General features: G+C 37.4%; 1 protein-coding gene and 1 pseudogene across 2 annotated transcripts in view; one reads left to right on the plus strand and one right to left on the minus strand.

The window, feature by feature from the left end:
• DENND5A (DENN domain containing 5A) overlaps positions 1-17929 on the minus strand; it is a 51417-nt gene that overhangs the window by 21257 nt on the left and 12231 nt on the right. For both annotated transcript variants that reach the window (XM_023522929.1, XM_023522930.1), the window contains exons 5-10: positions 13855-14172; positions 12397-12612; positions 11307-11541; positions 4973-5123; positions 4211-4304; positions 1563-1694 (exon numbers count right to left, since the gene is read on the minus strand). In XM_023522929.1, coding sequence (XP_023378697.1) covers positions 1563-1694; positions 4211-4304; positions 4973-5123; positions 11307-11541; positions 12397-12612; positions 13855-14172 — 1146 coding nt within the window. The remainder of the gene's footprint in view (positions 1-1562; positions 1695-4210; positions 4305-4972; positions 5124-11306; positions 11542-12396; positions 12613-13854; positions 14173-17929) is intronic.
• LOC105305139 lies at positions 5376-6365 on the plus strand (annotated as a pseudogene).

Consider the following 17929-nt stretch of genomic DNA (forward strand, 5'->3'; position numbering starts at 1 on the left):
GATATCAATGGCTCAGAGTGAACTGACAGCAGCTGTTTTAAAAAATATCTGAATACAAAATATCAGTATTACTATATCAATTTAACTTGCAACAGTAATCATTTCTTCAACAAGAGAAAGTATATTTTATTTCATCCTATATATGACTACCACTTGTAAATTGAAAATGCAGGAAAATTTTTTCTTATTGACAAATAAACAGAAGATTACAGTAGAGACTGAGTTGAATTGTCCTAAGAAGTATGGTTTACTGACTTGGTTGAAAGGATACATTTTTATGAAACATTATACATCTCATTATATTAATGAAAATTTTAAAACCAAGAAATTACATTCATAACTAAAACATTAAAAATTAAGAATGACTGTCTTTTGATTCAGCAATCATTTTTCTGAGTATATATCTGAAAAAATTGAAATGAGAATCTCAAAGAGATACCTATACCCCATGTTCACTGCAGCATTATTCACAATAACCAAGATATGGAAACAACCCAAGTGTCTATCAATAGATGAATGGGTAAATAAGAGGGTATATCAACATATACAATGGAATATTATTCAACCTTAAAAAAGGAAATTCTGACATTTGCTGCAACATGGATGAACCTAGAGGACATTATGCTAAGTGAAATAAGCCAGTCACAGAAGTACAAATAATGCATGATCCCGTGTATATGAGGCATCTAAAATAGACTCACAAAAGCAGAGAATAGAATGTTGTTTACCAGGAAGAGAGGAAAATAGGGAATTGTTGCTCAGTAGATATGAAGTTTCAGTATGCAAGATAAGCAAGTTCTAGAGATCTGCTATACAACATAATATCTATAATTAACAATACAATATTGTGCACTTTAAAATATGTTAAGAGGATAGAGCTCATGTTAAGTGTTCTCACCACAAAAACAAACAGAACCCACAAAAGAACATAAAGTTTTTGGAAGTGACTGATATGTTTAGCATCTTGATTATGGTAATAGTATAATGGGTAAATGTATATGTCCATACTCATCAAGATGTATATGTTAAATGTGTGCAATTTTTATATCAAGTATATCTCGCTAAAGCTTTGTAAAAAATGACTGTCTTTGTAGAACTGAGAAAAACATCCCAACAACAAGCTTAAACTGAATAACACACTTTGGCCTGACACATAGTAGGCACTCAATAAATTCTTGTTTCTAGGCATATATAATCACTGCTATCAAATTAAAATAGAGGCAAAAATATTTTTATATGTGTAAGACTAATCTGGTGAAGACAATTCAACTACAATGATTTCAAGTAATGTAAGATGTCTAAAAACAAAAACAACATCCATTTCTTAGTTTCAACGAATACATATTAAGTTTATATCAAGCAAAGTGTGCTTGCTCTTGATTAATGGTTTCTTTTATTTGAAATAAATACACTTAATTCCAAATTAACAGGATTTTATAATTAGTACTATCTCATTATGTTAACAATATTTTTAAAACCAAGAAAGAATGGTCAGAGCCAAGGCTTGGTCTCACCTTGGCTGCCAAGGAACTCGCACACATACAGAGGCGTCCATAGCTCACCTTGTTGCGGCATTCCTTAAGCAGGCCCTCTACAAACTTCCAGTTGGTTTGGGCAATCACTGATGGGGAGAGGTTGGACAGTTTGGGCTGGCGGATGGTGCTGCCCATATTCCTGGCTTCCTGGATGTACTTCTATAACAACAGAAAAATCAAACTCTTTGTACCCATGCACACAAACTTCAGGCGGTGTACTGATGGGTGCCTGAAGAGGGCACTATCACCTGGTACTTTCTTACTGCTTTCCTAGGTTCAAATAAAGTTGAGGGCAGAAAGTTTAAAATGTAGCTCTGTAACAAAGGGAAAAACTGAGATAATATGATGAATTGTTTTCTCAGATGTAAGCACTCAATCAGTACTGTAATTACCTTTGCTTTAATGATACAAGCGGTAACACACATGCATGCGTGCGCGCGCGTGCGCGCACGCACACACACACACACACACACACACACACACACGGCCAAACCATGTATATAACTCAGTGTGCAAATCCAACCAAATCTCAGCGTACTATTAAGAAAATCATTTTCCCACTAAGCTAGGAGGAATTTAACTCCTCTGTCCATATCAAAGATATCTACCCTTGTCATTATAAAGTATAACCTTGCTAAAATTAGAGCCTGAAAAATAAGATTGCACACTCAAAACAACTGTATTTTCTACCTTTCTACAATGTGCTAGTGATTCTCCATATGCTGTTTGTTTTCATATAGAACCCGCATAAATGCAGTAAACTGCATACTAACATCCTCTCAGTATCCTAGCTTCACAGCCAACACTTTTACCTCAAACTGCCTCTTCCCCCATATTTACCATATTTATTCCAGTAGTTTCTGTCTCTTCTATCTTCTGGCCCCTTAATCTGCCCCTACCACCAACCCTCAAGGTTAGGTTTCAACTGCTATCTCCTGGACTACTGCTATCTGCCTAACTTGCTAGCTACCTCTAGTACATCCTTCCTCCAAAATATTCTGCCCACAGCCTCTATTACACAATAATCACCAAATTTTTTATCCTGCATTTCCTCTACTTAAAATGCTCTTCTTTATCTCTAACAATCCTATCATCATCCTCCAAGGCTTAAACAGATTCTGACTCCACTAAACAGTCTTATTTGATGATTACCCCAGGTGTAACTGACCTCTGCTTTCTCTAATCAGTGATCAAACATCGCCTTGCCTCTCACATGGTCCTTTAAAAAGACTCTTCTACTAAAGTTTTTTTGTGTACCTGACTTTGCTCCCTTAAAAAAATGGTATTCTCTGAGGACAAAGCTACTTTCTTGTCATTGTTATATTTCAAAGTGCTTAATATAGTGATTTTGACCAAGAAAGTATGCTCAATAAACACTACTGAAAGAAGTAATATGGAGGTGACACGGAAGACCAAGGGGAAACTTTTAAGTAACATCAATACCTAACACCCCTTAAGCCACCCTCACAAAAACTCTAAGCACAACTGTATCCTACAAATCAGCAGTTAAAAATTCATAACATATCTTATAATTTTAATTTATTCCTTTCAAAATAGCAGAGGCAAATATATGTTATTTATTTTCCCATTCACTGAGGTGCTGGACACATATGAAAACAACATGCTTTATTAAGTTTTATATGTATAAAATTCAAATTTCAGGGTCTTTTCTAAAAAATAAGTTCCCGAATAGGTTGCTGAAGGTTAAACACCATTTTCATAACTTTTCTGCAACTAAGTGAGGCAGGGTCTCCAACTTTAGGTTTATAACTAGAAACTTTACTGGGAACAAGTTATACTAGAGCTGAGAAACTCAGCTTACAAGCAATGAGGTCTCAAAAGGTCAATTCAAGAATCTTCGATCCCTAGGTACCTGATAACAACATTCCTCTCCTTTGTTCCTCTAAGAAAAAAAAAAAAAGTCAAGATGATCTGTTTTAAATTAAGATACACAAAAAATAGGAAAAAGTAACCCCCTCCCCAGGTTCAGAGATTGACAGCATTAACCCAAGTTCAGCATCTCTTCTCACTCTAAAAGAATTACTTCTTTGCTAGCATACCACACACAAAGAAAAGTCTCACAAATTTTAAAAGAATTTATTCCAAAGTTTCAGACTCTTATCTTCTGTGGTTCCTGTCACACTCTCCAGGGAGTGAGTATGATGCATGAGGGAGTACTGAAAGGACAGCGAAAGGCTCTCTTGTAAACTCTCACATCATTCCTGAATGGAGTTGCAAAGAGAGCCTGGCTCATAGAGGAACTACATGGCTGGTGGCTAGCTGTCACCTGAAGAACATCATACATCCTAGATTTGTCATAACTTAGGACTGGTAACAGGCATCAGGAACTAATCCTATTATTAACGCTTCTTTACTGGGAAAAGTGTCTGAAGGTGGAGTGAAGGCCACCTCAACAGTCTGCGCAGATGATCTTCGACCTCTGCTCTGACTTCACCCTATAAGTAACCACCCAACAATAAATCCTGCTATAATCCATGGAGTTGTCTGCTTCATTCTTCTATCTCAAATTACCTTCTTATTTCAGTAGTCACTGTACCTCTGCTCCACATTCAGACATGAATGAGGTCATTGCTAGGACATCTGAATAAGACCAGAAGCCAAGGGAATAGGAAAGAAAAGGAGAATGTAGCATTGTCATTCTTAAGGTGTCTTACCTCTCTCTGGTCATTGTCTAAACGCAGATGTTCAGTGTGCTGCTTCTGCCGATCTTTCCGCCTCCACTGGGCAGGGGCATTCCTTTTTGTCCACCTGACACAATAAAAACAAGCAATTAAGAACATCCCACTAGGACAGTAAGGTCAAATGACAAAAGAAAACTTGAATGTCTAGGGACCAATGCTGTGAAACCACCAAAATCACCAGAGATAGCTCAGAGAACTTGAGGAAAATTAGCTTAAAGGTCAGTAACTGATCTAGAAAAATAACTCCCAAGAGAATAAAGTCATATCTCTCTTGAAACATCTACAAAAACTACACATGCAGATCCAAAACTATACTCAATCAACTCTGTCTGGGCTTTGATACACTCATCTCCAAAAATAACTAAAGAACAGCAATCCTGCTGAGTTATCTACTTTCGGCTCAGACACCAATTATTTCAACCACTACTTACTGAAGACATAATGCTAGGTGTCTGTATGAAAGTCAGTCATGAGATAATTTCAACCCATCTGCAGCTTGGCTTTTTGAAGCTCACAGGCATGTGGAGCTACATCAACTTGCACAGTGGAGACAGGAGCTGATGATATTTTGTCACCTGTTTTCTTGTTCAAACAAGTGAATGACCTAGATAGTTGGGTCTTCTCCATATTCGCTTTAAAAATTCAGAGGTCTTCTATCAGCTCAGGTATAGATACTGGATGATTAGAGATCTATGATTAAAGAGCTAGATCAGAGAATCTCTGGGGTTGACTCACTTGTTGCTGGCTGGCCCAATGGAAAGCACATCAGACTGCAGCTTTGGGAAGAAGCCTGGCTCATACTTCCCCTGTCCAATCTTCATGTCAAGTAAATGGGGATGAACCGCAGTATGGTCAATTTTTGCCAGACGTAGCTCAATTGCTTTCTCTAGATGAGAACAACAACAAATATTTGTTAAAATATACCATATTCTCCACCATAAAGTAAGTCTCAAAAAATTTAAAATAATTTAAAGTATACAAAGTATATCCTCTGACCACAATAATCAATAATAACATCTTAAAACTAAATAACACACTTCTAAATAACTCATGCATCAAAAAAGAAATCAGGAGGGAAATAAGAACTGAATAAAAATGAGAAGAACTAAATAAAATTATCTAAATATGTGGTATATAATTAAAATATTACTTAAAAGGAGATTTATGGCACTAAACGCCTCTCTTGGAAAAGAAGAAAGGTCTCAAACTAATGACCTCAGCTTCCACTTTAAGAAACTAGAAAAAGAAGTGCAAATTAAGTTCAAAGTACAAGAAAGGAAATAATAAAGGCCAAAGTGAAACCAATGAAATAAACAAGAAATTAATAAATCTAAAAACTGGTTCTTTCAGGGCACTTAGTGACAGCCACTGAGCAGACAGGACTCACTGGTTCATGCACCTACTCTGCTTCCTCTGCAACCATGTCTGACAAACCCGATATGGCTAAGATTGAGAAATTCAATAAGTCAAAACTGAAGAAGACAGAAATGCAAGAGAAAAATCCACTGCCTTCAAAAGGAACAACTGAACAGAAGCAAGGAGGTGAATCGTAATAAGGCAGGCATCACCAATATGCACCACACATTCCACAAGCACTGCCTTATTTTACTTTTTAGCTGTTTACTTTGGTAAAATGCAAAGAGGGTGGATCAAGTTCAAATGACTGTGCTGCCCCTTTTCACATCAAAGAACTACTGACAATGAAGGCCACACCTGCCTTTCCCATCTATCTGCCTGACTGGCTGGCAGGGAAGGAAAAGAACTTGCATGTTGGTGAAGGCAGAAGCTGAATGGGATGACAGTGAAATCTAAAGTAAAAATCAAGTTGGTGTCCTGCAGGCTGTAAAATACAGTTTAATCAGGGTCCCATTTTTTTATTGTTCAAATGATTTTAATTATTAAAATGCACAATTTTATAAATATGCAAATAAAATTTTAAAACCTGAAAAAAATGGTTCTTTTAGAAGATTAGTAAAATAAATTTCTAGCCAGACTGATCAGGATAAAAGGAAGACACAAATTAGCAATATCAGGAATGAAAGAAACGACATTGCTACAGATTCTACAGATATTGTCTTGTCGATAGCCATTCTTACAGGTGTGAGGTGGTACCTCACTGTGGTTTTGATTTGTATTTCCCTAATAGCTAGTGAAGCTGAGCATCTTTTCACATGTTTGTTGGCCATTTGTATGTCTTCTTGGGAGAAGTGACCATTCAGGTCTTCTGCCCATTTTTTAACTGGATTGGTTTTTTTGTTGTTATTGTTGTTAAGCTGTATGAGTTCTTTATATATTTTGGATATTAGCTCATTATCGGAGGCATTGTTTGCAAATATCTTCTCCCAATCAGATGGCTGCCTCTTTGTTTTGTTGACAGTTTCTTTTGCTGCGCAGAAGCTTTTAGTTTGATATACTCCTATTCATTTATTTTTGCTTTTACTTCCCTTGCCTTTGAGGTCAAATTCATAAAATCTTCTCTAAAAACAAGGTCCATGCATTTAGTACCTGTTTTCTTCTATGCAATTTTTCTTTCAGGTCTTATATTTAGGTCTTTGATCCATGTTGACTTAATTTTGATGTAGGTGACAGACAGCAGTCTAGTTTCATTCCTCTGCATGTGGCTTTCTAATTTTCCCAGAACCATTTATTGAAGAGGCTTTCTTTCCTCTATTGCATATTTTTGTCTCCTTTGTTGAAAATTATTTGCCTATATATATGTGGGTTTATTTCTAGGCTCTCAATTCTATTCCATTGGTCTGTGTGTCTGTTTTTCTGCCAATACCATGCTGTTTTGATTACTGCCGCTTTGTAGTATAATTTGAAGTCAGGTAGTGTGCTACCTCTGGCCTTGTTCTTATTTCCTAGGATTGCTTTGGTCCTTAGGGATCTTTTATACTACCATATAAATCTGATTTTTTTTTTTGTTCTATTGGAATTTTTATTGAGATTGCATTAAATCTATATATTGGGTAATATGGCCATTTTAACTGTTGATTCTTCCAATCCATGAACATAGAATATCCTTCCATTTCTTTGTGTCTTCTTCAATTTCTTTTAATAATGTCTTGTGGTTTTCAGTGTATATAGGTCCTTCGCATCTTTTGTTAAGTTTATTCCTAGGTATTTTATTCTTTTTGTTGCAATTGCAAAAGAAACTGTTTTTTTCATTTCTTTTTCTGAAATTTCATTGTTAGTATTATAGGAACACAATGGATTTTTGTACATTGATTTTGTATCCTGCAACTGCAGCATTATTCACAGTGGGCAAGACATGGAAACAACCGAAGAGTCCTTTAATAGATGATTGGATAAAGAAGATGTGGTACATATACACAATGAAATATTATTCAGCCTTAAGATAAAATACTGCCATTTGCGATAACATGGATGGATCTTGAGATAATCATGCTAAGCGAAATAAGTCAGAAAAAGTAGAAAACCATATCACTTCACTCATATGTGAGATACAAAACTGAAAGCAAGAAATGAACAAGATAAACGAACAAAACCTCAGAGACACAAACAAGGGCTTAGTGATTACCAGATGGAAAGAAAGGAGGGGTGGAGGAAAATAAGGATAAAGGGTGTCAAATACATGGTGACAAAAGAAGATTTGACTTTAGGTGGTGAACACACAATGCCATATACAGATGATGTATTATCGAACTGTACACTTGAAACCTATATTGTTTTATTAACTAATGTCACCCCAATACATTCAATGTTTTAAAAACCACTATTAAGAAGACAAAAAGACAAGCCACAGAGGGGTGGAAATATTTGCAAATTATGTATTTTATAAAGGGCTTGTATCGAGAATATAAACTTTTAAAACTTAATAATAAGAAAACAACTCAGTAAAAACTGGGCATAAGATTTAAACAGGCACTTTGCCAGAGAAGATAAATGGATGGCAAACAAGCAGATGAAAAAATATGCAACTTGTTAGTCATCAGGAACACTCAAATCAAAACTACAATGAGAATCCACTACAAATCTACTAGAATAGCTACAAATGAAAAGACTGACCATATTAAATATTAGTAACAGTGTGGCAGAACTATTAACTCTCATATACTGCTAGTGGGAATGCAAAAAGTTCAACCACTTTGAAAGACAATTTAGCAGTTTCTTTAAAAACTCAACATACAAGTATCATATGATCCAGTCATTCTGCTCCTAAGTATTTACCCAAAGAGAAAAAAAAAAACAAACATGTGCACAAATGTACATATCCCAAATGACAACCAAAAGGTAAATAAACGAATTGTAGTAATACCAATACAATGAAATACTATAGCAATAAAAAGAACATGAATGAATCTCAAAATAATTATGCTGAGTAAAACAAGCCATACTTAAAAAAAAAGAGTACATAGTGTATGATTTCATTTATATAAAATTCTAGAAAATGAAAACTCTATAGTAACAGAAATCATAGCAGTGGTTGCCCTCAGGATTTGGAGAGAGAGTGGGGAGGAGATGGGATGAATGTATTACAAAAGGGAAACTTTCGAGGGTGACGGGTATGTTTGTCAGTTCTTGATATAAATGTGTGTGTGTACACACACACAAACACACAAACACACACACACACACACACACCCCAAAACTTTAAATATGTGCAGTTTATTGTATGTCAATTATACCTCAAAAATTTTACGGAGTAAGAACAAAAAGGCTGGTAACTTTCCTGGTATTTTCTAGAGTCATGAAAAAACATCTCAACTGTTGGGCCCTGCTGTTATCCTAGGTCAAGTCACCTTCTCTCTTTGGGCTTCCCTCACTTCCTCCCACCCTTACTTATTCAACAGAACTTATTCAATGTCTAAAATGTACCAGGTACTATCCTAGGCCCTGAGGATATGTGGTGAACCAAAGGAATATCTTTATAATTAGTGAGTGAGTAGAACTGACTGCCACCAGGATCCCTTTCAAATGTAACTTTTTAAAGGGTCTCAAAAAATTCCTCATTAGTTATTTTTTTTCACCATTTTCCAACCAGACTGGTTGAAGAAGCTGAGGTGTCCATGTGGGAAGGGATAAGGTGGCTGAACTACTCCTCCAGGCTAAAGATCTGAGGCCAGTGGCAAGAACTCTGCTATAGCATTACTGGAGTGTATCTCTCTGGGGCATACCTAAGGGATATACCAATGGTTAAGATATTCCCGTTATTACTGGGAGCAGAGAATAGAGTTGCCTGTAAGGTCTCTCTGAGACCTATTTTCCTGAAATGAGTTATACAAATGAGGGTTAGTTAACCCTCCTTCCATATCCTGAATCCACATTCTAACAGGCCCATGAGAACACATATCCTGGCCACAACTGAGACTAGAGTAATTCAGATCAGTATGCTATGGTGTTTGGTGTTCAACAAATGGATTACAGATGGGCTGAGAACTGATTTCCTCAACCCTTGTGGCAAATGGGAAAGGCCTCAAGTGACGAGAGCTTCTTGCTTTATAGCCTCTAACTATAAGCAGACTCCTCCTTTTATTCCATATATAAATATTGAGCCATATATAAATATTGAGCCATATATAAATATTGTTGTCCTTTTCAAGTATAGCACAAAATGAAAAGATTGGGAAGTCTTGGTTTAAACTGATGGCTTGGGACATGTTTCTTTAAACCTACATATAGTCTTGTAAAAATTTCCATCAAGCTTCCCAAGACCAAAACTTTAGGCAGGGTTCAGGAATTTGAAGACTGATGTGTTCTAAGAAGCAAGGATGACTATGTCAGAGCAGTCCACTTGCATGAGCAACATGTCCTCATTAGCCAAGAGGACTGTCCTCTTAATGAAAGGCCTAGAACAAGAGCTGAAAGGTAAAGACAGAAGGCTAGAGAATGTTGTTGACGAAGGCGGACTTTGTTCAAATTGTCACCAGTTGTATCTTCAAAACCTAGAAAGACATTTGGCATGTTCATTCATTCAGTAAATATTTGTTGAGCACTTACCATATGTTAAGCATATAGTAGATATTTATAATATGTGGTAAATGAATGAGTAATATATACAAAAAGGCTACAAAGACACTGAGTATTGCACGAGGAAGTGAACACACTACTTAATTCTGACATCTCAAACTGAGACTATTCTCTAGCTAAACTGACCTAGATGAGGCCTCTGAACAAAAAGGCTTATTCATGCATGTAGTACAATTTTAATTATCTATATGTGCTAAGCACAATGCTAGAAGATTGGGGGTAAGAAAATGGGTAAACTGTTTTCTGTTAATGACAGCACAAAAGAATAGAGATTACAGAGAGGAGGTAAGAACAAAGCACCACAGGAACACAAAAAAGGAATCTACCCATTCAGCCTGAGAGCACCAGAAAGTCTCTTCAGAGGAGACATATCAGCTAAGTTTTTGTGGCAAAACTGTCAATTGCTTACTTGTAACTCATTTGCCCCTTTTTTCTTGCTAACAGAACCCCGATACTGTTCAGGGTAACATTACTCCCAGTTCAATACTCACTTTCACAGCCTCCCTTGCACTTACGGATGGTCACAAAACATGGTTCTGGCCTATGAGACAACAGAAGTTGTTGGTAATTTTGGGGAAAGCTTTTGCTTTCTGATACAAGAGGGAAAATATAGCTGGTAACAACCTCCCCTCTTCTTGCCCTGAATGTGAACATAAAAAGCTTCCCATAATAGTGAGGCAAAAAGCATGAATGTAAAAGTCAATATGCTAAGGATAGCTGACTAAAAAGAGAGAACCTCGGTTCCTGATTACACTGTTGAGCAGCTGAGCCAACGCCAGCCAACTACCAATTCTGCACTTCTTGCTAATCTGAGAAAAAGAACACCCACATCTGTCTAACCCACTACTGACTAGATTCTCTATTAACTACAGCAGGACCCATTCCTAATGGACATAGTATTAAAGGATGAGAAGAAGTTAAGTAAACCAGGCAAAAAAGGCAGGAAAGATCATTTCAGGCTATGGGAATGACTTATGCAAAAGCAAAAACAGGGAAAGAAGCTGGCATATTTAGGAACAGGGACACATTAATGACATAATCCAAGAAGCTAGCAAGTATAGCAACAAAGAGGCCTCACCTGCTTCATCCACAGTGGTACACTTCTGGTACATGGATGTGCGAAGAGTAGGCGTCCGAACATTCAACAGCCTGATCTTGTCTACTCGGGCATCAAATACTCGAAGCACAGGGTCTTTATCATCATCATCATGACACATGATTTTATTGTCAATGAAAGATGCAAACATCTGTGTCTCCAGGAATCTTGAGAGGAAGGGCAGGTAGGGTTCAGGCTGATCTGATAGAAAAGATGCCTGGTGGGATCAAAAGGAAACAGACAGTCATCCACAGGGAAGAGGGAAAAGGAAAAAGGGTATCTCAGTGAAGGCAATGCACCCAAAGGGTCCAACAGGTTAACTCTTCTCTGAAGCTTCCTAAGTCTTTATGAAAAGCAAACAGCAAAATTTTGCAACAGTCATAATTTCAGATATCCTGAAACTCTGACACACTAGTCCAAACTTACTCAGGTAAACTACTGTGGCAACCAATCTTCCCAGAATCCTGATGTTCAACCTGCATGGGTGTGCATCTTTGCATAAAAGAGCTCCTTAACTGAAAGTAAATCACCTGATAGTAAGAATCAGCACTCTGTGCTAAAGCAACAAGACCTTATATTTTATCAACATCAGAAGGACCATGAACTTGTTTCCAACATATAATACAACTGACTCTTGAACAACATGGCTTTGAACTACACAGGTCCACTTATATGCATATTTTTTTCAATAAATATATAATTGGCTCTCTGTATCCCTAGTTCTGCATCTTGTAGGTTCAACCAACCACAGATTGAAAATAGTACTTTTGATGTGCGGTTGGGTCTGTGGATGCAGAGGACCAACAGTATGCATTGTTCTACGCCATTTTATACGTGAGACTTGAGCATCTGAAGATTTTTGTATCTGTGGGGGTCCCAAAACCAATCCCTCATGGATACCAAGGGACAACTGAAGTTTGGGGGAGTCAGAAGTTATACACAAATTTTTAACTGGGGGAAGGGGTCAGCCCCTAACCCCCGTGTTGTTCAAGGGTCAACTGTACTGTGAAAGAAAAACTCATCTTCAGCTAAATCTTCAAGCTTCACCAACTTCTCAGCAGATTATACTCACTTTGTCAAAGTTTTGCATTTGTTCCCTGTTGGTAAACCAGGACTCCTTATCCTGGCTGGGTTGAATGACAAACACCTCATAATCTGCAAACATCTGAGTGAAACGATTTGCAAAAACTTCCCGGATTTGAATGTTTAGCTGGTAAATCCTGAGTTCTTCTTCATCACACTGAACTTTCAAATCCTTATTGCTGCTGGGGTCTTCCCGCACTTCCAGCTACAAAAAAGAAACAACAGTTGAGAACACACAAGCTTTTCCTATTATCCCAAAAAATGCAACTCATCTGTTTTTTCTCCAGTGGTCATTTACTTCACAGAAAATGGAGAAAATCAACAAAAGAGAAAATAATGGGAAGGAAAAAAGAAAGGGATTCTGACATGAAGAAGTAGTAAATGAGATGTTCCATTTGCAGGTACATGGCAACCCAATGAAAGTGATGTTCTATCTGCCAGTATCCAACAACTCAATGAAAGTGATCATTATAAGCAGAGAGAGAGAGTCAGCAATAGAGGAAAAGGTGCTACTTATCTCAAGGGTCAGGGTAAGGTGGGAATCTGGAAGTCAATGAGAAAATGATAATGCAAAGCAACAAGGTCAGACTCTGGCTCTCCCTTCATCTCTTTGATTTTCTCCCCCATATCACTTTTCCTATCTTTCTCCCTAAGAATATCCCCTTACTGTGTCTTGTTTAACCTTTTTAATCTCTCTAAATATGACTTTGTTCCTCTATCACTAGCCATATATTTTTTTTAAATCTGCTCTACTAACTAAAGCAAGAAAATGAAATGTTTCACACTTCACTAAAAAACAGCCCAACAAAATTATTAATTGGCCCATTTTGCTTATATGTAATTTGCAAAAGTAAACTAACAGTGAGAATGGGAGAGGGTGAAGAGATGTGTAAAAAACTGCCAAAAACTGACAGTCCGTCAGTCAGGAAATAGAAAGCTAAGTATATTCCTGGAAAGAACACAGGACTAGAATTCAAGAGGACCAGGTTCTGGCCTCTTACAGGACATTTAATGTTAGTCAAAACACTCAGGCTCTCTAAACCTCAGTTCTTTGAACTATAAAAACAGAGCTAATAATACCTGCTCTGTATGCTTTTAGGTTGCTAAGAAACTCACAGGGCAATGGATCTGAGAGAGGTCTGAACACAGATTACCAACATCATCCCTTCAAGTTACTCTGCTATAGTGTTCACAAAGAATGAGAACAGGCTCTCCATGATGCCCAAGTGAGAAACTACCCAGATTTAATCCCAGATTTAGATTCAGGTATCATTTACTAGGATAATGTTTGCCAGAGCTGAATCCAGTCTCCCATAAAAGTGTATTCTTTCCCTGCTCACAAATATGCCTTGTCCTGAACTGAGTGCCTTCTCATCCCACACTTCATTTCACCAGGACAGCACCCTAGCACAGACCAAAACTCAGAGACTCATATACAACATCTTACCTTTTCCAGGCTCACGCCAGTCCGCTTGACCAAGGCTTGCAGCCGGGCGATCGTTTCATTCTCCTTGAGGAGCTCATAGGAATGCAAAGGGGAGCCTGCAATGTTACCATTCCTCTTGTCAGAGACAAGCTCAGAGGCCCGGAGCCTCTTCAGTTTGGAAGCACTCTCGCTGCAATGAAGGTTCCCTTCAGGCGGAATGCCAAAGGCCATGAGAATCTCAGAGACTTCCTGGACAAACTCCAATTTGTTGGGAAACTGAGGCAAGTCCTCTGGAAGCTCAATGAAGTGGTTGTCAATGTCCACAAAACAGAGGTTTGCCTGGCAGTCAAAACAGGATAAGTGTGAACAACTCTAGAGAATTAAGGAAGACGCTTTAGAAAGGATAATGAACAACACAAGAAAGGAAAAACATCTGAAATGGGCACATATAAGATAAAAAAGATGGGGCTCAGGAAGGAGGTAGACCTGTGTTCCATTCTTCCCCTGCCACTTTCTAGTTGTATGATCTTGGGTAAGTTACTTAAACTTAACCTCTCTGATTCTGTTTTCTAGGCTATAAAATAGATATTAAAAAATAAAAACACTTATCTTAGAGAGAGGTAAGGATTATGTGATGACATAGATGTTTAGCATCTAGCATGAACATCTCACATATAATAAATGTTCATAAAATGTTTGTCAAATTCATGAATTCTTACGGCAGTAAAAAGAACACAAGAAGTCAGTCAGAAAGTCTAGATTCCAGACCTGACTCTGTCACTATCTCCCTGTATGACTCTAAGTGTACCAATATCCCTTTCTGAGTCTTGATTTGCAAGATTTGATGGCTAGACTTAATGATTTCTGTGCCTCAATCTGGCTTTAAGATTGCTTCCAGATAGAGAGACGACACTCTCATAGACTGCAGGTAAGTAGGTAATCTGAATTAACAAAGAATAATTTGGCAATATCTTTCTATCCTTATTTTACACACAAAACTGACACAGAGGAATTAAGTAACTTGTCCAAAGTCACAAAGCTAGTTAATAGACCTGACATTTGAACTCAGCCAGTCTAACTTCAGTCATACCCTCAAGCTCTTAACCTTCTACTCCTCTCCTTAGTAGTCTTATACATTTCTTGTTCAATTTATCTTAAATATTTTATAGTTTCTGTCCCTGTTGGAATTTCCTTGCAGCTATAAATTAAAAATAAATATCTTTTTAAAATATATACTTATCTTATAAACATAAACCTCTTCTAGCCAAGACAACTGTCATTTCCTTCAGAACAGTACATTATTCGGAGTTTGTCAGTTTTGTTCACATAACATAGGGATAATAATATTACCTATGTCATAGGTGTGTTTTGAGGATTATGAGACAATAACTGTCAAAGATTTAGCACAGTGCCAGGCCTATAGTACATAATAAATGTTAATTAACATTGTTATTATCACTGTGGAATATTAAATGTCAATAAATGGATGTATACATACAGTATTACTGGATAGGAAAATTCCACAATAAAAAGATGCTATTATTGGTATCCTCATCTCTTAATTTTGCCAGTAAAATGGGTGCATTTAATTTATACTTCTCTGATTGCTAGTGAAGTAAAGAAATGTGTACATTTTGTGCGATACCTTTCATGTCTTTAGCCCATTTTTCTATTAAGTTGTTTAATCATCTTACTGATTTGCAAGAGTTCTTTATCAACTCCTGATGCTCTTGCAGGTTATGTGTGTTACATATATCACTCCTAATTTTTATCTTATCTTTGCATTTTAAGATGTCCTTTTCTTAATTTAAAAAAATCTAATTTACTAATCTTTTATTTTATGGTAAGTGTTTTCTATATCTTGTTTACAAAGTTCCTACCCAGAGGTCAAAAGATAGTTTTAATATTTTCTAGAAAATTTATCCTTTACTTTTGACATTTAATTTCTTATCCACCTCAAGTTTATTTTTTTATGGCATGAGGTAGGGATCTTTTTTACTATTTTCCCCTATGGACATTTTTCCAGCTCTATTATTAAGTAGTCCCTTTTTTGGCATGGTGCCTCTATTGTATAACAAAATGCTGATCCATTTTTGCTCAGTGCATAAATTACTCCACCTACCAACTCAGAAGTAAAAAAGAGAACTTTCTCATATCCACAATGCAAAGATTAGAATAAGAATCCCTTTATAAATTTCTCTTTCTAGAATTCCTCACTAGATAACAACTTTGTCTTGCCTACGTAAGTCAAAAGGACCAATAAATGTTTAACACCTAAAAATAGGTTACTTTTTGTATATTCCTTTAAAATTTTTAAATTATATTTTCAGATCAAGTCATTAAAATAAAGACAGAATTAAATCATCTAGTCATGAATATCACCTGCCTGCCTCATAACAAAGCGCACTGTGACCCACCAGAGGCACACATTTACCCCATTGGTTCTCCTGTCTTTAGAGGAAAAAAGCAATTTGTGCAAAAGGAAACACAGAAACAGCTAAAAATAACTATATCTACTTAACAATGCTTGATTGGCTTTTCTCCCACTGCTGTGAGCCAAATATTAAACGTCTGTAAAGAATTTTATGAACTCCAAATGCTATCCACGTATTATAGACATACTCCTAGTCAGAGGTTGCTAGAAGAGAGAAAGCAGCTCAGGTACACTTCGGAGATGGGCTAGATGAAGATAGGAGCCTCTGAGTGGACATCACCTGCCATTCTAGTGGTGAGTTGGGCTAAAGAAGGTAGGGCTAAGAAGGCAAAGTGAAAAGGGAGGCCATTCAATTACTAGGCTCATACAATAGTCTCATTCTGTTTTCTGCCAAGACTCTAGCAAACAGAAGCAACTTGAAAGCCCACTCCAAACTCTTCGTGTACCCCTTTCCTCAGCTGAGAAGAGGCCAACTCCTGCAAAACAGCTTGAGACAAGTAGAAGCCTGGAAGAGACACTAAATCCAAGTGATTCGTTTTCCTCAGTTAACCTCCTGCCTTGCTGGGAAAGGTCATGGGAACACTTAGCTGCTCTGAGGTAGGGACCATATGGATTCCCACAATCCCAAAGTCTCCCAAGTCTCTTCCTGCGGGAGGTCACAATGCCCTTTCCAAGCCCTAAATTCTTAACATCAAAACACAGCTAGCCTCACCCCCTAGTCTATCTCCAAATTATTCACTGAAGGGGAGCCCAACACACAGATTACTGGGGAAAAGATATTGAAGAAGATCCTGAGAAAGGAGGGAAAAAGGTAGAAAAGAAAGAAGGACCCAAGAGAGAACGACGTAACACCCCCTTCTTTATTTTACTCTTCTATCTTCTACTTGCTTCTCCTAACACAGCTATGGACGACCTGCCTCCTTCCTGGATCCAGACAATGAAACCCAAAAGAGAAGCACAGGACAAAGGATGCTTCACAAAGGCAGCTCAGCACTCTCACTTGCTGGGGGCCAGCTGAGCTCATGTGTTGGTGTAAAAAACAAAGAGCTTTTCACAGACTTCTGATGCCAAAGATAAGGCAGCAACTGATGGATTCTGATATAGAGGGGGTCAGGGAATGTACTTCTGGATAAAGTCCCTTTTATAAATCAAGCTTGCCCTACCCCACTACCCTGATAATGCCCCCTTGTAGAGGCCCAGGTGAATTCCCCCAGTCCTGACTCAAAGCTTCCTTCTAGCAGCATAAAGATGCCACCGGATGTCCACCAAAATGTTGAAAGTAGCTATCTCTGTATGGTAAAATTTGAAGTAATTTTTACTTTATTCTTTATGCTTTTGTGCACTGTAGGATTTTTTAAAATATAAACAAACATGTATCATTTCTGAGACATCCCAATGTTGTCTTTCAGAGATATTATCACCCTCCATTCATTACGTGTACCTTTCATGGTGCTTTACTCCTTGAGAAAGTCAATTCTTTTCTCCTTAGTCTAATGTTTCTCAAGGAGATGACACAGACTCAGATATCTCAGAGATTATCTGCTAAAATATCAATGTGAAAAATATCCAGCTATGTAAATGCCCCCACAGACATGTGACCTTGAGAGGGACAGTCTGGATGAAGTGAGACTCTGAAATCCTACAACTGCTTATTTAATATAG

This window comes from Pteropus vampyrus, unplaced genomic scaffold (assembly GCF_000151845.1).
Source record: "Pteropus vampyrus isolate Shadow unplaced genomic scaffold, Pvam_2.0 Scaffold366, whole genome shotgun sequence".
NCBI lineage: Eukaryota > Metazoa > Chordata > Mammalia > Chiroptera > Pteropodidae > Pteropus > Pteropus vampyrus.